The 23,972-nt window shown below is 46.3% G+C and overlaps 1 protein-coding gene across 1 annotated transcript; it reads left to right on the top strand.

Moving 5' to 3' along the window:
• Window positions 1-11,908: 11,908 nt before the first annotated feature.
• Window positions 11,909-23,644, top strand: Lyg1 (lysozyme g1). The gene is made up of 6 exons (XM_032899520.1): window positions 11,909-11,933; window positions 17,242-17,317; window positions 19,422-19,526; window positions 20,212-20,405; window positions 23,087-23,219; window positions 23,380-23,644. The coding sequence occupies exons 2-6, from the start codon at window positions 17,275-17,277 to the stop codon at window positions 23,496-23,498; spliced, it is 594 nt and encodes a 197-aa protein (XP_032755411.1). The 5' UTR covers window positions 11,909-11,933; window positions 17,242-17,274; the 3' UTR covers window positions 23,499-23,644.
• Window positions 23,645-23,972: the final 328 nt, after the last annotated feature.

The following is a 23,972-nucleotide window of genomic DNA, read 5'->3' as shown; positions in this document are numbered from 1 at the left end:
TGTATGTGTGTGTATATATATGTGTGTGTGTGTTTATGTGTGTGTGTATATATGTGTGTGTGTATGTGTGTGTATATATATATGTGTGTGTGTATGTGTGTGTATGTGTGTGTGTGTGTGTGTATGTGTGTGTATATATGTGTGTGTGTGTATGTGTATGTATATGTGTGTATGTGTATGTGTGTGTATATATATGTGTGTGTATGTGTGTATGTATATATGTGTGTGTGTATATATATATGTGTGTGTGTATGTGTATGTGTGTATATATATATATATATATATATATATATATATATACTTTCAACTTTCAAAATTGTAGAGGAAAAACCCATGATGCTCTGCAGAGCAAACACATGAAAAAATGACCCAAATACCCTACCTTGGTCTTATCTAAAAAACACAACACTTCTGGCTACTTGCAAAGCAGACAGACATCAAATGTGGGGAGTGGTAAGTATGACAGACTTACCAAAACAAAACAAAACAAAATAAAACAAACAAACAAACAAACAAAAAACCCAGTGTGTGGCAGCTCCCAGCTCTCTTGAAGCAGCTCCTAGCTTTGCCTTGGGTTTTTTATGCATATGCACTTGGGTGCTGGGGATTTTTATGCATATGGAATAGTCCACAGGATTTGAGGACAATCACTCCCTATGACTACTGTGGCTCCCACATAATAATTCTGTTTTATGACCTTGGTTGATAGTAGTTCCCAAATCATGATGTTTCCCTCTTCCCCCCCAAAAGATTCAGGGAAAGAACCTTCTATGTTTTCTGAGGTGCTGACGTGTGGGGAAGGCACACAAGTCCACCCTGCCCAACCCAACCATCGGCCACGTGTTGTTAAGTTGGAAAATCCATTGTGTTGTGGAGTATCATGGTTTAGTCATCTGTGGGGCATTTACTATGCGTGCCTTACACCCATCATGGGGTTACGACAGAACAGGGGAAAGTCTATCGCGGCCTGGGAAGAATCAGCCATGGCAGGTAGGATGGTGTAATTCCTGGAAGAGGTTCCCATGTCTGAGGTGTTTTAGACAGAGTGCCTGAGTCACGGCATCAAAGCCGGCTTTATTGGTTGCTGGGTACACCTCACACTTCCATGCCTGCAGACAAGGAAGAACTTTGCATAGTGTTTCCTCACCCGCTCTTGCTGCTAGCCCGGTTCTAAGCAGTTTTATGATCTGCAATGAGGGTTTGACGTGGGCTCCAGGGACTTAACCCTACTTAATCCATTATAAACTTGGGATATGGCACAAACACCCACTCATCGCCCAGACCCAAACGTCTTGAAGCAGAAGCTGTTACACCTATTGCATAGCTCAGTGCTTGGCACAAGGCGGGGACCAAGTCAGCCATTATTTGAAAAATGGAAGGAAGTACTTGAAAGAGATAAGGTTTGTTTTCTGTAATCGCTCTTCAGAGCCAATTCAAACTGCTCGTTATTAACCTTATTTTTCATATAGTCTCCTTTTTATTACTTGATAACTTTGTAAATGCATACGGTGTATTTTGTTAAAATCCATCCCTATTTTCTCACCTCCAGTTCCTTCCCTGCCCCCTCTCCCAACCTCTTGTAACTCTTAAGAAGAAAAACCCTGCTGAGTCTCCTTAGTGCTGCCCATGACTGTACGGATGTAGGACCATCAACTACAGAGCATGGGCAGCCTCTCAGGGGCTGCATCCCAGAAGAAAGCTACCTCTTCCTTCCCCAGTGAGTATCAATTGTCAGTAGCTTCAACTAAGGTGGAACCTCATGAGTCCCTCTCTGTCCATACCGGGATTTTGTCTAACTTGTTCTCACGCCAGGTCTTGTGGGAACGGCCGCTGTGCAACGGTGCTGCATGTCCCATTCGCCTTGTTTTTATTGCATTTTTGGCACATTGGTTCGGCGTTTTTCTCTCATTTATTAGCGCACAAGTATGTGCAGGTGAAGGCCTATGAATATGAATTTAAAAATACATCCACAACATCAGCTTGACCACTCGGTTGCTCGACCTGTTCGTTATTCTTTCTACATGTAAACTAGGAGACATCTAAAGCAAAAACTAGCCTTTTTTCATAAGCATTCAGGCAAAGATAAATTCGAGTCCATACAACCTCAGCTTCTTTAACTACTGAAAAGTATTTCCCTAGGAGAATCCATTGGATATAAGGGAGAAGCCAGCAGAAGGTATGTATACCTGGACCCACATAAGCACTCTCGAGCCCGTAATCGTTGCTTTTAAATACACAGGGTCCGCACAGTTTACACATGTCACCAAGACGCTGAAATGCAGCCAGACCTGGTAGCTCAGACTTGAAATCACAGTACTTGGGAAGCTGAAAGAGGAAGATGGCAAGGTTGAGGCTAACCTGAACTACACGGTGAGACCTTGTCTCAAACAGAAAGAAATAGCAAAAGTATAGAGATCTTTTCACAGCAAAGGGATAAAAACAAAACAAAACAAAGTATTGCAGAACCAGTTAATGAATTAAGACTCGATTATCAAGGAAGCAACCCAGGCTAGGCATGCCTTTAATCCCAGCACTCGGAAGACTGGGGCAGGCAGAGCTCTGTGAGTTTGAGGCTAGCCTGGTCTACAAAGGGAGTCTAGAAGAGCCAAAGCTTTTACACAGAGAAAACCCATCTTGAAGAAAGAAAGAAAGAGAGAGAGAGAGAGAGAGAGAGAGAGAGAGAGAGAGAGACAGAAAGAAAGAAAGAAAGAAAGAAAGAAAGAAAGAAAGAAAGAAAGAAAGAAAGAAAGAAAAAGAAAAGATGCCAACAGTTTGACAGAGGCTTTCCTGCACAGAGTGACTGGTCTATTTCTTTCCCAGAAACTATTCATAGGAAAAGAAGCAAAATTTTGTCTATCTTTCCAGTAACCCATGGAAAATCGTAACAGTTTTTAGCAATCAGACGCGTCTTTAGGATTTTGGTTACAACTTCCTTTATTGTTAATTTTATTGAAAATGGGAAAGTGTGATACTTTCCAATGACAATCCCTGGTTACATTTAGACTTTTATGTTAAAAAAAAATTTAAGAAAAAATTTCCATAAATTCGGGCTGGTGGGCCATCTCAGCAGGGTGCTTGCTACCAAGCTTGAAGACTGGAATTCAATCCCTGGGGCCCACTCGGTGGAGGGAGAGATGAGTTCCTGGCTTTTCTCTGACCTACTTGTGTGTTCTGTGACATCTGTGCACACACACACACAGACACACAGACACACAGACACACACACACACACACACACACACACATACACACACACACACACACTCCATAAATTCTGTGTTTGAGATGTGGGGAAACTGAAAATCCTATCATTCCCGATGTTTCAACTCGTCACGGTAAAGCCGTAAGGCCATGGAGTCCCCTCCGATGGGTCCAAAGGCTAAACATGCGCACCAGGTTACATTGATCCCTTCTTTGTTCTCAGACAACACCAACAAGGTCTTTCCAAAGCAGAAAGCCTCCTGAGCTGCCTGTCAGCAGCGCTCATGTCCTGCCACGAGCCAGTGAGTGCACACCACTGCCAACAGCACCCGGTAAAGCTGTAAGCAAGCTCACTGAACCCCAAACCTGTGTCTAGAAAGAGCCTCAGGGGAGGACAGGAGGAGCTGACACACTTTCCCTCGGGAGATGTTGCTACAGCATTTGTCCCAAGCAGCAGTGGCTTGTAAAAATGCCACCAGGAACATTCCTGGACTCCGACAGGTGTAATGCCAAAGGCCTCGCAGGACTGGAAACACTCAAGTCTCTACAGAGCAGTCAACTGCACATCTCACAGGAGCGGACCGAGGGCTGGAGAGATGGCTCCTGCAGAGGACCCAAGTTCAGTTCCCAGAACCCACAGCAGGCAGCTCGAGGTCCAGGGGCTCTGACGCCTCCCAGTCGCTGTCTCCACTCATAGGAGCGTACCCCACACAACAGGCGTGTGAATGAATAATTAAAAATAAAATGGATCTTGGTAAAGGTATCAATAAGAGCGATGCACCCTAAAACCATGGCCCTCGAGGACCCCATTTCCAGGCACCCTTCATTGAAAGCTCTACAGCCCAATCTGGCATGCTGTGTAGGAAGGGACTCTGCTCCCATTTGCTTTTTATAATCGTTGGCTTGTTTTCGTTTCATCGAAAGGAAATTAAGTTCACGATGAAGCTCGGCGATTTCCACAAAAAAAGCAAAGCGAGTTAGTGGTGTCCTAACTTCCATCCTTCAGGTTTTCTCCTGGCATCTGTGGTCAGACCGCTCAGGAGCTAGTGAAGCTGGAGGTGGCTGGCGGATAAACGACACCTTGGTCCTTCCTTTGTGCGGGAAGAACGCCACCCACAGCATTCTTTTACCGGTAGTCAGTGTCCCATCAGCAGGGCGGCTTTAATTACCGCCTCCAAGAACTCCACGGGAACTTTGTTGATGATTTTTCTTTCGGTAATAAATACGCAATTTATTCAATGACCAGTGCTTTGCAAATATGAATGAATATCACCCATCCTCCATCTCCCCTCTCTCCTTTCCTTTGGTGTCTCATTAACGCCAACTCCCCACCTAACTCTTCTTTTCTTTTCTTTTTCTTTTTTTTTTTCTATTTTTCCGGGGCTGGGGACCGAACCCGGGGCCTTGCGCTTGCTAGGCAAACACTCTACCACTGAGCTAAATCCCCAACACCCCCCCACCTTACTCTTAAATAGATGTTTGCCACTGACCTAAAATAAGTCAGTGGGGTTAATCTGAGTTAGGATGAAAAAGAGAAGTTGTGAAGAAAGCTAAAAAATATATAATATTCTCATATACACATACACATCATACAGCATATACATACATATACAGATCAAGTACATATATGTATACATTTACATATACACCATACATATACATCATACACATCTACATCCACATATACATCATACAACATCTACATCATATACATCATATAATATACATATACATCATACACCATACAACATTCAACATATACATTACGCATATACATTACACATGTACATGCACAAACATAAGCACATATGCATATGCATTCACATGCATACACATACACATATATATCATTGAGATGTTTACAAATATTGCCTCGTTTAACTCTCGCACAGCCCCTGAGGTAAGAGTATCTCTCCTCTCAAAGTCTGAGCTCAAATCAGTGAAATCGCCCAAGGCCATCTGATTCTCAGATTTCACACTCAGTGCTCAGTCCCCTTTCCCAGAAAAAGCAGACTCCCCACAAGATCTCAGAAGTCTACCCCTTGCTTCGTTTGGTGCATTTTAACCTTGGCTGCTTCGTGGGTTCCATCGTTCAGAGGTGATCTAGTAAAAGTAAATGCTAAGATACTTGGCCTCTGCAGCTCCATCACCGTCCGTCTGTCTGCTTCTCAGACAGCCAAGCCTCTTCAAACGCCATCTCCAGTGCTTTACCTCCATTGAGGATTTTACCTTCTCCCACTTGTTTCATGTATCTTTGACTTTTCCAAAAACACCTGGCATACGGTTCAGGTGCTTTGGGGGTGTCTGATTTCATTTAGGACCCCTTTCTTGTCTCGGGTCTAAATGCAAGTCTTCCTATCATGGTATCGCATCCCCTAATTAGCTATCTTGATTGTTTGTAACCAATAAGACATGGGCATCTGACTCGACTGGAGCCAGTCTGCCACAAGACAGGGTTTGCTGGACCTTTGTGCAAAAGTTAGGTACTCATTATTTCTAAGAATTTCTAAAACGATCCTTTCTTTCTCTCCTGGATTGGAATGAGGAAGTGTGAACCCAGAAGCCATCGGAAGCCATCCTGGGAGGTAGGTTGGGGAAGAGAGCACCTTGTTCCCAAGGCTGACATTCAAGAAAGCTGAGTGGACAGACAAGATTCCAGGTCCCTTATGGCACTGTTGAACTGCTGAGCCAAATTATCCCTGAAACTCATCCTGCCTCTGACTTCCTGCTGGCCAAGTTAAGAAATCTATTTTTCAATCATTTAGTGTGTGTGTGTGTGTGTGTGTGTGTGTGTGTGTGTTACTACAGACATACATCACAGCATGCACACAGAGCCAGGAGACAACCTGCCAGCCCCAGAAATCCTCCTTAGTGTTGAGGTCAGATTAAGTCGAGCTTTTAGTTTCTTGTAACAAAACAAATCTGGATGTTCTTGTTTCAAAATTGTACCTGCCTGCTCGACAAGTGACCTCCACCCAGTTGAATACAATGATCTCTTTTTAATTCTTTCTCTGCTCGCCATCACTTGACAAATAATACCTTATGGTCCTTCTGACTCTTAGATTGACATCCTGGACTTCATGCTCCTGGATTTTCTCTTACCTGTTCTCCTTTACTCAATATCCCTCACAAAATCCTGAAATGCTGGGAGCTCTCCAGGGGCTGCTCCACGCCTCACTGGGAGCTCTCCAGGGGCTGGACACACACCACACTTTACTTCTCCCTTGGCATCCCTAGGCAAGGGATCTGTGTCCCTGTCTTTACATCCCTTTATATAGCAATGACTCTCAGATTTATAGTATCCAACCTAAGCCTCATTTCTGAGCTGCGACAGTTGTAGCAATGTCTTTCCATAGCTGTTTTCCACAAAACTGCAAACCCAACTCATCATATTGGAGCATTAGTGTTACATGGTCACCGACATCTGTTGTCTCATTCCCTGCTCTCTCGGCCATCTCCACATCACTCCCGACACACTGCAAGCCATCCATGAGATTTCTGAATGGATAAAAAAAAGTACAGATCAATAGTGGGTAAATAAATAATAAGTGGATAAATTGGATAATGTGCCCTTTAATTGCAAATGCCATTGTCCTTATACAAATTTAGTAGAAAGCCATTGCTTTGTCTCAACTAATCATGAGGATGGTAATAAGGCTGGCCATGCAGATTTTTGGTTTGGGTACCATCAGGTTTGTCCTCTTGCTCCTTCTCTGTGAGTGGCTGCTTCATCTTTCCCTCTAGCCTCTTCTTTATTGTTACTGCACCTCAGGCCAAATGGAGATGCTAGATATTGGGCTGGAAGCTTTCTCTTAAAGCTTTGGAAATGCTGGTTGATCTGTTGTAACTGGTCTTACCTGCATTGTTGTAGCATCAACACCAACAGCAGACACAGCCCTGGCAGTGGTCAAGGAAGGTCTGTATTTACAAGACGGATGGGGGTTGTGGGGTCACAGGTTGCTAATCCCTATTCTCCATTACCAGTAGATATAATAAGATCCACGTGTCAGTTCAGTTTGTTACTGTGGTGTCGCCAGTGTCCAAATCATCATCTTATTCTTGATGAGTGAGATGCAGTGACCAAGTTGTCAAGGTCATGTTGCTGTGTGGCTACTCTTGCGGTGTTCACTTATATTGCAAGACGCTTGAAAAGGAAGGACAATCTCAGACCCAGAAACCCTCAGCACAAATTCCGTGTCTAAAGCTCACTCTTTAGCCTTTCACAAATCTGCTCTGTCTACAGAATTTCAAAATAGGCGCCATCCTCCCAGGTGTTTGTAGCCTCTTCTTTTTATCTTCGTCATCCAGTCCTACCCACTCTTTAAAATTATTTATTACTTTTTTTAAAGACAGACTCTCCCTATGTAGACCAGGCTGGCCTCAAACTCACAGAGAGCTGCCTGTATCTGCCTCCTGAGTGCTGGGATTATAGGTGTTCACCACCAAGCCTGGCTTAGTCCCACCCCTCTAAGTCACTTCGATTTCTAACACAAATGGCTGGCACATCTCGCTGTCTTATTTCCTACTTCAGCAAGCTTCTCTTCCCTTGGTCTTCTGCAAGGCCTGATCTGCAGGTTGTATGGAGAATGTCCATGCTGGGTTCCTGGGACTCTTGGGATTAAGGAACCCAGATAACAGTGGGCAAGTGGTTAGAGGTCATTGCTAAGAAACACGGTTCTTAAGGAGTTTCTCTTAGCCTTGGATGGCAGCTCTTCTCAGCACTAAAGTTAGATGAAGGTCAGAATGAGGCAGAAGACTAAAGAGAAAAAGTCCAGAAATCGCCTGGCTAAAAGAGATTTTTCCAGAACATGAGAGCCAAATGCCTCTGGGCATCCATGGGAGGTGAAGCTCTGACAGGGAGTCACACACAAGTCCCAGCTCAGCCCTTGAGTTCCCAAGGCATCCACTTCCTCAACCGTCACCTTAGTAAGTGAATAGTTACAGAGGGGCTACTGCTGGGTGTAGTGACACACGCGCTTGACCCCAGCACTCAGGAGGCAGAGGCAGGAGGATCTCTGGGAGTTTGAGGCCAGCCTGCTCTACAGAGTGAAGTCCAGACTAGACAGAGCTCCAGAATGATACAGGGTGAGACCTTGTTCACAAAAAGGGAGGGCAGGCAAGGGCATTTGTTTATTTGTTGAAGTAGCATAGACAATAGATGCTTCGAGCCGCCTACAGCGGAATGCTGTGCCACGTATTCCGTCACTGCCGACTTAGCGAGGCCAAGTGCCGGGAGGTGAGAAAACTGTGAGGAGGAGGAGGAGGAGGAGAAGGAGGAGGAGGAGGAGGGGGGGGAGGAGGAGGAGGAGGAGGAGGAGGAGGAGGAGGAGGAGGAGGAGGAGGCTGAGACGTCAGGGCAGACACTTCCTGATGCTTTGGAGACACAGAAAAGCACAGCTTTTCTAGGACGCTTTAGGGTGGGGGTCATGATGTATAGAATGATTCTGTTCGGGGGATTCCCCCAAAGTAATTTTCTACAAAATTTGTGTACAGTGGGGTAGGATGCAGGCAAGCACCATGCAGAAACCCAGAGAAAGGCAAGAGCAAGAAGGCCTAATCCATTTGTGACACAAACTCAAGCTGAGCAGATCTTGGGTCTGTGAGGTAAGACAAACATGGAGCAGGTGGGATGTGAAGCCCTTCCCTGTCGCAACCTGACCTCAGGCTGAGACAGGAGATATCTTGAGCTGTTTCTAGTTTGTCTCACCTAAGTCTAGGAGAGGCAAGCGTCTTTCAAGTTATTTTGAAGGTAGTTACTTGGTGTGCAGCCCAAGTTAGTCCAAACATGTAATCTTATTACTTCTGACCCCCAAGGGCTGAGCTTGTGGGTGTGTGCTACCATACCGTGCAGGTCCTTTTTCTCCCTTTCCTCCTCCTCCCTCCCCTCCCCTTCCCTTCCTTCACCATCTCTCTCAGCTTTCCCTTCCTCTCCCTCCCCTCCCCTCTTCACCCCTTTCCTTCTCTTTTGCCCCTTCCCTTCCCCACCCTCCCCTTACTTCCCTTTCCTCCCCTCACCATCTCCTCCCTCCTCTCTTCTCCCCTTCCCTTCCCTCCTCCCTCTCCCTTCCTTCCCTTCCCCACCATTTTCTCCTCTCCCTTTCCTCCCCTCCCCTCTCCTCCTTCTTCCATCCACTCCCTTCTCTCTCCTTCTCTCTTCCTTTCCCTCCCCTTCCTTCCTCCCTCTTCCTTCCCTCCCTTCCTTCCCCTTCCCTCACCATCTCTCTCCTGTCCTCTCTTCTTCCCTCTCCTCCTCCTCCTCCTCCCCTCCCCTCCCCTCCCCTCCCCCCTCCCACCCCTCCTCTCCTCTCCTCTCCCCTCTGCTTCCTCTCTCTTTCATTCACTTTTGAGGTAGGGTCTCACTATGTTGCCCAGACTGCCCTTGAACTTGTGAGCTCAAGCCACACTCCTGCCTTCCCCTTCCCCGTATTGAATGACATACAGTACATGTCCCTAAGCCTAGCTACGTTTCCTTTGCCATACCGACCTCCACACACTGGGCACCTGGGGGTCTCCCTCTGTCTAGGGACAGACGTTTTCAGTATAAACTAGATCTTTGAAAGGCCGGCTATACACAAAAGAACTAGCCGAGAACTGAACAGACCTGGGGATACAGATGGGCATCATTGCTGGGGAGCTGTTGCCAGGCAACAGGCTGGCTACAGACCAGAGACACATTTCCAGGACGCCAGCAAGCTCTCGGTGTTGATGATGTGGTGTCTTTGTAGCTGTGGCCAGGGAATTCCTGAATTTCCCCACACTGTAATAAAAACTTTAATTGCTCGTATGCCCTAGTTGCTGCTTCTGAACAAAATAGAGAAAAGGCCCTAGATCCTGTCTGGGATTTGGTTCTCAGTGAGGTACCTGATCCCCACCCTTTTTTGGCCCCAACAATGAGGAGGAAGCATGCACTCTCGTGTTCCCTTCTTAAATGTAAGAGTTCAGGCAAGCCGGGTGTTCAAGTGTATATCCTTCACAGTGTCCCAGCCTGTGGCCTGCCATCTGTCCCCAGCAGTTTCATGTGTTCATCTGACATAGCCTAGAGTTGTCTGAGAGAATCTCAACTGAGGGGTCATCCAAATGGGATTGGCTTGTGGCTTTATCTGTGAGGGATTATTTTGATTAGCGATTAATGTGGGATGGCCCAGGGCCTACCCCACTGTGGACAGTGTCATCCCTAGGCTATCTAAGAAAGGTTGCTGAGTATGGTTGGGGAACACGCCAGAGATCTAGCCAGTTGCTCTATGCTCTGCTCTAGTTCCTGACACACCTTCACTCTCTTCCCTTCCCAAGTTGCTTTGGGCCAGGGTATTTTATCACAGACAGAAAGAAAGACAAAACTAAATGTTCTCTTTAATGTTACTGTGGATTATGGGCCCAGACAACACCCTTATGGGCCTGCTCTCATAAAGCAATTGTTGTGGGTAGAATATTACCTGGCAGAGTGGCGCGTGCCTTTAATCCCAGTGCTCAGGAAGCAGAGACATGCTGACCTCTGAGTTCGAGGCCAGCCTGGTCTTCAAAGCAAATTCTGGGACAGCCAGAGCTACACAGAGAAACTCTTGTCTTGAAAAACAAATGAACCAACAAGGATATAGAGAATACGGCAGTGATACGGACATCCACCATGGCCAAGATGGCTAACACTGGACTTGGGGTTGTGAGCCAGGGGGAAAAAAAAAGCTGACAGTAACAAAGTAAACAGTAACACAATGTATTATGTAATTATGGGAGAATGCTATTTTGTGTAAATCTGTATGAACATGGCCTTGAGGTCAGAGACCTTCCTCACCTTCACCAGCTGGCCTGTTTGTGCGTGTCTGTGAGCCCTGGGCTTACCATGTATGGCCCGTGTGCTGGACTCCATGTCGGTATGTGCCAGGGTGTTTGCTGCTTGCTGTCTACCTGCCCAGCAGCCTGGGTGCTGGTGAACGAATGTGTCTTATCTACCTATGGTTCCTCTCATTCTCTTCTGCCTCCCTCTCCTGGGCTCACCTCCCTTCCTGGTGATGGAGCTTAGGCTCCTGCACTCTCTCAGCCATGGGAAGGAACAACAGAATCTGAGTCCTCCTGCCCTGAGCCGGGGGTGCTGAACTGTAATCTCCTCAGTGGGAACCGCTGCTCACCCCAAGTGTGGACTAGGGGTTCACGAAAATCCAAATGTCCCCGCTCCGTCCTTCTTCCCTCCTTCCTCTCTCTTTTCTGCCTCCTTCTCTCCCTCCCTCCCTCCCCTTTTTCTCCTTCCTCTCTCTTTCTCCCCTCCCTTCCTCCCATCCTTCCTCTTTCCTTTTTCCACATTTTCTTCTTCTTCTCCTCTGTCTTTTTCTCTCTTCAATTCCCCCCCCCTCTCTCTCTCTCTCTCCATCTCTCTCTCTCTCTCCATCCCTCCCTTTCTTGGCTCCTTACATGACAGCACACCAATAAATGGGTGTGAATAAAGACAGACGTTGGACCTGTGCGTTCCATCAAGAACCTGCAATTAGGATTTGTCCTCCGAGGTGTGGTAAAGAGCTAATTGGTTGATGGGTGCAGAATGCCAGGGCATTCTTGAATAAATCCCTATATGAGTTCAAAGTATTTATAATTATTATGATTATTACTATAATTTATGAGATTTAGCTGTAAATCTTATAATAAGATGAGGTCAGCACTTTTAAGAAGAAGAAGCAAGATGAGACCCTATATAAGGTGCTGGGCACTCACCGTGTCTAGGAAGAGGAGCTGACTGAAGACAGGTGAGTGGGAACCGACCCTGAACTTGTACCGAGCTTACTTGGGATGAAAATTCCAGGATATGCTAACTGAATGATGATTAGCTGACCCTGGACTTATTTATTTATTTAGATCGAAAATTCCAGGATATGTTAATCAATTGATAATGCTTGCATCCTTGCTTCTGAGCAAATAATATTGAACCAAATGAAACTGAAGGATCTTGCAAGAAAAGGACCCTAACTTTTAGAAAAGTGAGATGGTAGAATAACTCTCCCTATTCATTTACAATCGTTATATAAACTTGGCTTTCTCTCGGTGCATGTGAAGGGCTTCTTTTGAATATGTGCACATGTGCAAGACCATGACAGAAACATGTGCTCATTGACCACTAAGATCAATAGTGGGGCCATAGAGAAAGATGGGGGAATTATGGGCCATGAATAGGGAGGGGCAGGTGTCCCTCACCTCAGAGTCTGGATGGGGTCTCTCACCAGCATAGTCAGCAACTGCTTCTCTCCCTTCCCAGCTATCAAAACTGTGAGATCTTATGGAAATCTTACTAGAAACCTCAACTACTAGAAAGACATCCTAAATGCCTGGGGTAACTTTAGTGGCCCCTGACCTTACCACATCAGATTTTAATTCCACCCAAGCTTTCTCCAGAGCCACTTCATAATCTCATTTATCAGAGGAAAGGAAAAGGGGGATTGTTAACTGCCTCTGAGATATGACTTGAGAGCGCTCCCAAAAGGGCATATATAGCTAACCTTAAAATGCTTAATTGCAACTCACACTCAAGGAACCCATACCTGGATATGATTTAATTTTTGCTATACCTGGAAAGCGATATCCACACTTAGAAATGTCTTATTTTCTTCCCCAGTGCCTCTGCTTCCTAACCCTTATGCTTAGGGCCTATATTAAAATATTTCCCTTGAAATCAGCAACTCTGCTTCATATTTCTAGTCTTGAAATTCCTCTCTATGTCAAAGCCACAAATCCTAGCTTTGCCTGAGTTGGAGGGATCCCTGAAAGATTATAGGATTTCCTCAGGCTGCAGGCTGCTGAGAGCAAGATTGAGCAGAACTGTGTGCCTCCTGTCCTCGCTCTGCTGGCAATAGATCAAAGAGAAGGTCTCTCTTGTTCTTTTAAGGCTGAAGGACCAAAGCGTTGGTACCTTGCCAGGTGGCAAGCCTCTGTCCTTTCTCGCTTTCAATCTTGTGGATGAAACATTGACCCAGACAAGAAGTGTGTGTGGTGTATTGGGGCAATGTGTGTGTGTGTGTGTGTGTGTGTGTGTGTGTGTGTGTGTGTGTGTGTGTGTGTGTAGAAGAGTCCTGCTTTTCTTGGAAGCTGTGAAAGAGCTAAGGCCAGTGTGCCTAACAGTTTAAGTCTTGGCTATTAGCGTTAAAAGACATGTATTTGAAGGTACCATGATGGAGGAAGCAGGGTCTTTTTATTTTATTAGATATTTGTTCAGAAGGAAATATTCCTGGACTCACACAAGGGAGATGGTCTCCCCAGATTTCTCAATGCTGGCAAAATGAGAAAGAGCAAGAATGGGGAAAACCAGACAGAAGACACCCCCTTCAGACAGTCTCCACAGTAAAGGCAGATGGAAATACACAGGCAGAAGTCCCTTCAGACAGTCTCCACAGTAAAGAAAGCGATTATGCCTACACGGAGGGAAAAGACTTTCTCAGACCTCCTCTGTTTTCCTAGCTGGTATGGGCAGCTTATGGGCCAAAATCAACAAGTGCATGCGGTCACAGGCCATGGGGGAAATCAGTCATGAACAGGCACAGGTTAAATGATACATGGGCACACACCTGCCATCCCAGCAGCCACTCTGTGTGTGTGTGTGTGTGTGTGTGTGTGTGTGTGTGTGTGTGTGTAGGAAGATCTCCAGTTCCAGGGGCAGCCTCGGTTACAAGGCAAGACCCCGTCTCACAAAATCAAACTGGTAATCTCTGTGCTTTCTAGACTGAAGCGGGAACACTGTAGATTTGAAGCCAGCCTGGGCTATGTAGCAAGTACTACTACGCCAGACTATAAAAGCCGATCTCAAACCACAAGGGAGCAAAGATCTGGAATGTTGCTTTCTTGCACTGTGCTCTAAAAAGTAGATTTATTTCTCTGGGCATGCGACTCTAGTGGCAGAAGCATTTTATGTTCATGACTGTCATTGACACTGCCATTTTGATTTAAGCACCGTTGGTACAATGCCATCTGCAAGGCAATGGACCGGGCCTTTACCATGTGTAAGAAGTGAGAACAGAGTATCAGGAGGGCATGAGTGAGAGAGGATGCCGGCATGGCCCATCAGCCTACCCGGATGGAGGATGGAGAAGGGGGTTAGCCAGAAAGCAAGGGCAATAACCAGGCTTGCAGTGAGAGGCCATAGTTAATGAGCTACACAGCAGCGTTCTCAGTTCTTACAGGATCAAATAAGGGCCACGATGAGGCGGGGCCACGATGAGGCGGGGTCATGATGAGGCGGGGCCACGATGAAGCAGGGGTGAGGGGGGCACAATGGAATGGGGCCACGCTCATCTCTCAGACACCAGGGTGCTGATACATCACATTTCCAAGCTGGCTGGAGGCCTGCAAAGACATAGCTTGTTCTCTGGTGAGGGATTATAAATGCCAAAGACCTTCATTTCTACCTCCCACCTCCAATTATTAAAGGAAATGGTCTTTATCCATCACAAGTCTATATGATACTTTGGGAATTACAGAATGCTGGGGGGGGGGTGAGGGGACAGGGAGAAGATGTCCTGTCAGAGGCCATGAAGAGCATGAAGTAGCCTTCAGGAATGCTCTGGTATTTTGTTCTTAAGGTGACCTGTTGCTGCAGCTTGACACTCCCTCGCTGCTTTTATGCTTTAGCTTTTCAGACCGGGAGAAGAATGCCATGGTAGATGCTGTGGTGGACATCAGGCACCATACTTACCTTGGCTGACATCTTTAAAATGGCTTTGAGTGTGGGGAGGGGAAGGGGTACTAACAAATGAGTCACGTGTGACTGACAGGCACTCCCGGAGATGCCTCAGCTTTTAAATATAGAGTACTTCTGACACCTGGGCAAACCGGGGCCGTGAAGTCTGAGTCAGTTTATGAATGGACTACCTTGTCTATCCATACAAGAAAGCCCATTGTCATTTTTTGCTATGTCCTGACACAACCGAAAACAATTGCTCTTCATATCTGACCACAGAAGGCACCGGAAAGTGACTTCATGTTCCTAAGTAACTGGTGTACTTACACAGACTCAGACAAGGGCTTATACAGCACAGATACTTAGCCCCATGCTTGGAAAATAAAGTAACTCTCATGTTGCCATGAGAGCTACATCTTTCCTCTGCAGTTTCCTATAGGAAGCCTCTTCCTTTCCTGGAGTATCGGGAAAACAAACAAACAAAACAAAGCAACAACAACAAAATGCTCCAGGGTCAGCATTTGAATGTGAACAGTGCTCTTTTTTCTAAAACAAAAAATAAGGCTGTGACACACCTCTGTAAAGCTGACAGCCATCTTTGTTACCAATTTAACACACCTAGGAAGAGGCAACCTCCGCTGAAGAAGATGTGGGAAGCTCAGTCCAGCGGATTAGCCTGTGGGCGTAGCTGGAGAAGCATTTCCTGATTAATGATTGATGTGGGAGGCCTGGCCCACTGTGGGTGGTGCCATTCCCTAGGCAGGTGGTCCTTGGCTGTGTGAGAAAGGTAGCTGAATGTGAGCTTCAGAACAATCCAGTGAGCAGTGTTCCAGCCTGGTTCTGCTTCAAGTTCTGGCCGTGCTGGATTTCTGCCCCATTTGGGTTCCAATTTCCCTTAATGATGGACTTTAAGCTGTGAGATGAAACACACCTGTTCTTCTCCAAGTTGTTCTTGGTCTTGAGATTGAACACAGCCAACAGAAACAAAGTAGGAGAAAGGCATGTATCATCGCTTCTCGGCCTTTTGGCTAAGATCAAGTGGAGAAAGGCGTGTATCTTTGAGGCCTTGAACGTTCTGTTTTGTACCTTACAGGCTCTTTTTCCGACTCCTTTTGGAGATTACCTGTCCACTCTTACATTCATTCTAGGGGGATCAGAAATGCTGATTACATGGTGTCCGTTGAGGGAAGAAATGTGTGCAATTACAGCTAACATTACAAGTTCCTGACCATCTCTGGTCACTGAATATGAAATCTTCTACTGAGCCAAGGGCGATCAGACAGACCATCTCGATGCTATAGGAAAGATAAGCAGAAGGCACGGCTTGCTGTAGGGCCACATACTCCCTCGGTTTATAAATGGAAGTCAAGAATGCCTTTCCACCTGAGAACATCTCATCCTGGGTGTTTGGAAGAACCCGTGTATACAAATAAACTTAGAAGAGAGATTGGGGTGCAACCTAGTAGCAGTGTTTACCTAGTGTGTAGGAGGACCTAGATTCTGTCCCCACCATTAAATAAATAACTTGGAGAGAGGGAGGGAGAGGAGAGGGAGGAGGAAGAGAGAGAAGAGGGAGAAAGGGAGGGAGGGAGAGAGAGGAAGAGGGTGTGTGTGTGTGTGTGTGTGTGTGTGTGTGTGTGTGTGTGTTTGAGATAATGGCAGGTCCTGGGGCTCTGGGGAACACAGTTCAATGGGACCCAGGGTGTCTGGGATTCTTCAGAACAAGGAACAGAGTAATAGGACAAGTCTTCCTCTTCCTTCTGCCATCCAAAGTAAAGACTCGGGGTGCATTCCAAGGCATTGAGGAAGCTGTGTTCTTCTCTGCAACCTAAAGAAAAAAGTGCCCAATTCATGGATACCATCAACAAAAAATTCTGCTTCTCATCCACGTTTGGTTAACGGGAATGGCTTTTGGGCACCCCGAGTCAGGTCATCGTGTTTCTTGGTGCCCAGAATCAAAGCATTTCAGCTTTGTTATTTCCTGCAATAGTCTTACTATGTAGCCCAAGCTAGTCTTGAACTCGCAGTCCTTCTCGCCTCAGGAATGATGGACTGGGTCCCCATATACAGGTTATCTTGGCTTTTAAAAACAATTAGCACCCAGCACCTCTGTCTTTCCCTTTTTTCTCTCTCATTTTTATAAAACAGGGTCCCACTGTGTAGCCCATGCTGGCTCTGAATTCAAAATCCCTCTGCCCTGCTGCATGGATCCTAAGATTACAGATTCGCAGCATGCCCGTGAACTAACTAAAAGGCTAAACAGTGTACCTGTCTAAATTTCACTTCTTCATCACCATCCAAACCACTCACTCTCCACCCCCATAGAAACAGTGTGTTGTCATGACAGGGATGGGTGTTACATACCTTTAAGCTAATTTTAATTTTGAAAGCATTTCAGGTACCGTAGAACCCGATACCCGGACATGTCTCCACTGTGGCTGCTTCTGGGCCTCCTGGCTCTGACTGGTGAGTGTGTTTCATTTTTCCCAAATAACTTGGGAACAGATAGGAAAAAGCATAAAAAGGCAATGCTACACCTCCTGTTCGCATAGCTAAAGTGAACACGTTAATTTTCTCTTAAGACGTCTGATAAATCCCAACTACAGATAAGCAGTAGTTCCCTATGATCTCTGTGCATTTGCAGTCACATGGCTTGACTGGTCTTTAAATGTTCACCACTGATAACCGCTCATTTCTGCTCTAAAACTCTTACCACCATGGTGTCACTTTCCTCATTGCTGGGACAGAATACCCAACAAAAGCAATTTTAAAAAGGACGGGCTAAATTCGATCCTAGTTTGAGAATATAGGTCATTGTGGGAAGCCACGGGAAGGGGGGCAGCTTGAAGTGGCTGGCCATATAACATCCCTCATCAGAAACAGGAGGGAGAGGGGCGCTGCTCATTTTCTCCTTTTGATTCAGCCCAGGACAGCGTCCATGCGATGCTAACACCCACATTCAGGGTAGGTCCTCCCAGGTCAATTTACCTGATCCAGATAATCCCTCACAGACATATGAGAGATTTGCTTCCATGGTGACTGTAAATCCCCACCAACACAGCAATGAAGATCATCAAACACCATAATACTGAACCCACTTAGAGACTGGATCTTCCCACAGAGAGATCGAGGTGTTTCCTAAATGGCTAACAAAATTCAAGTAGGATCCAGGCGTGACGGGGTTGACAAACACACGGTCACCAGCTTTGAATTTCAGCTTTGGCTCTAATGTTGGCTGTAGCTAGGGCAAACAGTGAAAATACTTGGGTTTTATTTGACATTTGCTATTTACTCTATGTGTGCTAATTTGTTCAGCCAATATTTTAAAGCTGCTACAAGGCACCAACCCTCGGGAATACCAAGAACTGGGACAGTAATGTGGAGCAGTTAGGGAGAGGATGGTAAGGCCAAGGGCAATGGCACAATGTACTGCCACATTAGGGGCATTTGTCAGCAATCATGGAGACAGAAGCGTACTGGCTAAGACATTAAAAGGACACCTGCTCAACCTTTAATGACAGGACGACTCCTGGGCTTTGCTGCTCAGTACACCTCTGTGATCCCAGTACTTGGATGGTTGGTGCAGGAAAACTAGGGGTTCAGGATAATCTTTGACAACACAGTTGACAACCTGGGCTGTATGAAGCCTTGTCTTAGGGTTTTACTGCTGTGAGGAGATACCATGACCAAGACAACTCTTGTGAAGGACAACATGCACTTGGGGCTGTCTTACAGATTCAGAGGTTCAGTCCCTTATCATCAAGGTGGGAAGAATGTCAGCAGGCAGGCAGATGTGAGGCTGGAAGAGTCGACAGTCCCACCTCTTTTTCCAAAGGCATCTAGAAGACTGACTTCCAGGAAGTTAGGATAAGGGTCTTAAAGTCTACACCCAGAGTGACACATGTATTCTAACAAGGCCACACCTCCTAATAGTGCCACACCCTGGGCCAGGTAAATACAAACCATCACAAGCCTGTTTCGAAAATATTAATTAATTAATTAATTAACCAATTAACCAATCAATCAGGTTATTAATTAAAGCGCTGCCTCCCCTTCAGTGATGAGTAGAATCACAGCAACAGAAATCTTGGGAGAGAGGTGCCGATTGAGGAGACCTCCTATAAAGACCTGATCCTAAAACTTGTTTGCACACCCTCTCTCTGCAACCTTTGGCCCCGGCACAGAATGCTCTAGGAGAAGCTGAAGTCAACCCAGTCCCTGTTGGTAGATCTTGCCTGTGCTTGGGGTCTGAATGGAGACCCCGAGAAGAACCTGGCTTTAAAATGTGTGTTTCTTCAGAGCAAACATGAATACCAGACCAATGAGTGACGAGGTCTGCAGAGAAGACCTGAGCTTTGCAGAGAAGGAACTGCTCCAGGGGTTCCTTGTGTCTGTGGGAAAGAGGTGAAAACTTAAAGCCGCACTGTGGTACTTTGCTGGTGTACTGGAGGTTTAACTTCAAAGGTGATCCAAGTGTAGAACAGGACTCCGGCTCTCCCCGAGGTTACGGATGCGATTCATTCACAGCATTCTAACCCAGTCCCTCGGGTGAACTTCTCTCAATCCACAGGCTCCTCTGAAAGCAGCAATTGGGGGTGCTATGGAAACATCCGCACCCTGGACACCCCAGGAGCATCCTGCAGGATTGGAAGACGCTATGGCCTGAGTTACTGTGGTAATTATTAAGCTCCAGGTCTGCTCTTTTCTCTTGACGCCTGCTGCTCCTCACAGTGCTACACCGTGGAGTCGGGGGAAAGAGCACTCGACACGAACTCTAAACCCCTGTGCGAGCTCTGGCTCTACTTAGACAGTCATATAGTTCTCAAGGCTCTCCTGAAGCTGGGATAGCCATCTTCACAGAGATTGTTACAAACTCTATATCATGGGCTGAGAGATTCTTCTTAAATTGTAGAGGAAACTAACATGGAGGTGAACCCATGTAAAGCAGCATCACTTTTCATTCTTATTGACCGTTTCAGCTATTGTATGGTTTTCTGGCATCATAAAGATGATAATTGAAAGATGGGCAATTGTGAGCCAAATTGTTCAGGCAAACATTCTCCTTTACTAGGTGACCTGTTGTGCCAGCTCCACGTATTTTATTGGGAAACCTCTGAGGTTCTCAGGATTGGACCAATGATGCTTGTGCTTGCAGAGTTGTCACAGAAGGGATCAGAACCTAGATCGTGGCCACCAGGGACCACAGAGACCTCTAACATGAGGAGTTGCATGGGGTGTTGACTCTGGTTCACAGAAAAGTCTTAATCTGAAAAGGGTTGAAGGTTGGGGTTTTCAGTTGCAGATCTAAGACTAAGCCTGAATCACCATCATCCACGTTCTTCTTTCTGTGTTTGCTGCAGGAGTCCGTGCCTCTGAACGGCTGGCTGAAGTCGACAGGCCATATCTTCTGAGATACCAACCCACCATGAGGCTTGTTGGGCAGAAATACTGTATGGATCCTGCAGTGATCGCTGGTGTCCTGTCAAGGGAGTCTCCTGGTGGCAATTTTGTATTGGACATGGGCAACATGGGCAGTGGACTCGGGATGGTGAAGGTAATTCTCCACCCGTCAAGGTGACTGGAGGCTGGGGAAATGGCTGGGCTGGTAAAGTTCTTCCTGGGAAAGCATAAGAACCTAACACCCATGGAACACGGAGATCTGCAACACCCATGCAAAAAGTCCAGTCACGGGGGTGCGCCTGTAACCCCAGTGCTGGGAAGGTGGAGGCAGGTGGATTCCGAGAGCTCACTGGCAAGTCAGCTGACTTAATGAACTCCATATTCAATAAGAGATTGGAGGGTATACTCATGGTGATCTCTGGCCTCCACAGGCATGCTCACACATGAGTACATCCCTTGATATGTACTCCACATGAACATGTACAAACACACACACACACACACACACACACACACACACGGAGAGAGAGAGACAGAGAGTCAGAAACAGAGGGAGAGTGCATGGCCTTTCTGCTTTGTGACACAGCTCCAAGGGAACATGACTATGGTGTCACTGTAGGTGGCCCAGTGACACACTGACACTGATCCTGCCCAGAGAGCCACAACAATTCTGCTATCACTTCCAGTGCATCAGGAGCCACCTTTTCTCTTCAGAGTGAATACAGCTTTATTGTGGGGCACACCCCCCAGTACACTCTTATGGGTTCGCAGTGAGGCACTAGCTCAGAAGAATGATCACAGATTGCATTTTGCTCTGTAGTTTGTCTGTGACCTTGAATGGGTCCCTTCACTGGGTCTCGTGCCCTACCTGTAAATTTCTACTTTGTTTTTGGTAGTTCTGGGAGTTACACGTTGTGTACGCTAAGCAAGTGTTCCACTATTGGTCTCTATGCCACTCCGTTCAGTGCCATTCCAAAAGGATTATTATAAAGAGCCAATGAAATAACATAAACATTTAGCTATGGCTGGTAGCCTCTCAGAAAAATGAACTCCTCTCTCTCTCTCTCTCTCTCTCTCTCTCTCTCTCTCTCTCTCTCTCTCTCTCTCTCTCTCTCATTCTGAGGTTGAGCTTTACCTTTGCCACAATTTCACCCAAGTCTTCCAGGGGCAGAGCCACTGTCGGGACAAGGGTGGGGATGAGGACAGAGTTTCCAGTTGCCTCTCAGAGAGCTGCCGGATGCCATTTTCCAGCTTTCGGGAAAATATATTCCTTAATGATTTTTGAATTGGCTTCCCTTGGTGACCTGTAATAAACTCCGGTTGAAAGCTACCTTCTGGTACCTTACCCTTTAGATCTGTGGACACATTCAACAGTCTGATGGGATGGAGAACTTGAGTCACCAATGAGGAAGCGGGGCTCACGGAGGAGTAACGATTGTCAAGTTACACAGGAAAAGAGAAAACGTGGACTAGGGATGCCCCAGTGCTGTTAGGATTGCTGGCATTTACCTCCCTGGGTTTTTGTTTTTTGTTTCGTTTTGTTTTTTCTTTTGTAAAACCTATTCCCCGTGGGAAGGATCAGTTCATCTCCTTTGAGATGCACTAAGAATCCCCTAAATTCAGCCATTTCTCCGTAGTCTGATGAGGTCTCTGTGAAAGTGGTGACCCAAGAGGGGCTGGAGTCCCCTGTGGACATTCTGATCACCTGCAGGCAGGGTCCTTCTCCGCTCATTTGGAGTTGTGTTTGCAGCACCGAGGGAGGGCGCCACTGGATTCTATGTGCATCAGCCATCTTGGCCTCTGACTGACCTCTCTGTTACACGGGAGCATCAGAGAGATTGCCTGCTTGCCCCCCGTAGCCTAAACCCTATGTTTGTTCTGGTGTAAAATGAGATCTAGCCTCTTAACAGGTTTCACTTAAAATACAATTCTGGGGTTGGGGATTTAGCTCAGTGGTAGAACGCTTCCCTAGCAAGCGAAAGGCCCGGGGTTCAGTCCCAAGCTCCGAAAAAAAAAAAAAAAAAAAAAAGAAAAAAAATACAATTCTGGATCACACAGAACTGGCCATTACAGGCGTAAATATTGGGCTTCAGGTTTTCCGGAAAAGCTTTCGTGTACAACAGAAAGTCTAGCCTTACAAGCCTGCATCTCCACATCTCCCCAGCGCACTGGTCCCCTACTCTGCCTTTGCAGCTACAAATCTGATTTTTTGTACTCCTCGTGTAAATGGGATCATGCAGGATTTGCTTTGGTCTGTTGGCTTGTTTTGTCTTGTGACTGGCTTACTTTACCTAGTATAATAGCCACGAGTGTCATCTCCATCCTCTGCACTTCACAATACAATTGTCTTCCTTTTTGAGGCTGAATAGAATAATGGTGTGGGCATGCCTCGGTTTCTCTGTCCGTCTGTCAAGGACATTGAAGTTCTCTCTCTCTTTCTCTCTCTCTCTCTCTCTCTCTCTCTCTCTCTCTCTCTCTCTCTCTCTCTCTCTCCCCCAACAGGCTGAGACAATTCATTTGGACGAACACCCAGACCTGGCATTGCTAGACTGTACAGCATTTCTAATTTTAATTTATGAAAGAGGGGACCCGAACACTGCTCTCCACAGTGGTCACACCATTTTGCATTCCCATCAACAGTGCCCAGGATTCTAACTTTTCCAGGTCCTGGGCAACACTTGCCTTAGTGTTTTGCACAGCAGTACAATAGGTGTAAGTAGCTCCCGCACCTAGTCTCCAGGGATGGAGAAAGGAGAACAGAAGGGGGACGGAAGAGGATCCCATGTCACTGCCCACCTGGCTTACCCAGCCCTCCCTCTGCCTCTTTCCCAATAGGAGTCAAAATTCTACCCTCCCACAGCTTGGAAGAGTGAGACCTGGGTTTCCCAGAAAACTCAGACTCTGACATCCAGCATCAAAGAGATCAAGACTAGGTTTCCAACCTGGACCACGGACCAGCACCTGAGAGGTATGTGTTACACTGCCGGCCGGTGGCTTCATAGTCCAGACAGAAGAGATAAGTGTGATGCTGGGTTCTCCAGGCTCACGGGGAGTTGAGAGAGGGACTTTGAGCTTTCTACTGAGGGTCCCGAAGCTGTGTGAGGATTAACCTGTCACATGAATTTCAGGCGGACTCTGTGCCTACAGTAAAGGTCCCAACTTTGTCCGAAGCAACCAGGACCTGAACTGTGACTTCTGCAACGATGTCCTCGCAAGAGCCAAATACTTCAAGAACCATGGATTCTAGCACATCGGAAAAAACTCAAGTTCATTGTTGGACTCGAGGCTTCTTCTGTCCCACTGTTGTCTAGCTGGTGAAGCCTGCAGTCACACATCTGAGTTGAATCTGAAGGCTGTCAAAATATCATGAATTATATTAAAGAAAACATTATCACCGGTGTTATAGACTGAATTTTTTTAAGACGTTTCCCCAGGTGTTAGCTCTAGTGTGGATTTCTGTGCGTGGAAGAATCCAGTGGCCCAATTCAGTAAATAAAAGCTTAGGAAATGCAAGTTCCAGGTCAATTCCGCTTAAGTATTGAGTTTGGGGTGGTGTCAGGGAAGCAAACCCAGGGCACCTGCTCTACCACTGAGCTCTCTCTATTCAGCCGCAAAGACAAATAATATATTTTTTAATTTTTAAAGATTTTCGTTAATTTTTACTTTATGAGTGTGTGGGGTTTTTTTGCATTCACAGATGTCACGAACTATGCACATGCAA

This window comes from Rattus rattus, chromosome 4, assembly GCF_011064425.1.
Source record: "Rattus rattus isolate New Zealand chromosome 4, Rrattus_CSIRO_v1, whole genome shotgun sequence".
Taxonomy (NCBI): Eukaryota; Metazoa; Chordata; class Mammalia; order Rodentia; family Muridae; genus Rattus; species Rattus rattus.
The sequence above is the reverse complement of the archived record's forward strand: the minus strand, read 5'-3'. Positions and strand labels throughout refer to the sequence as shown.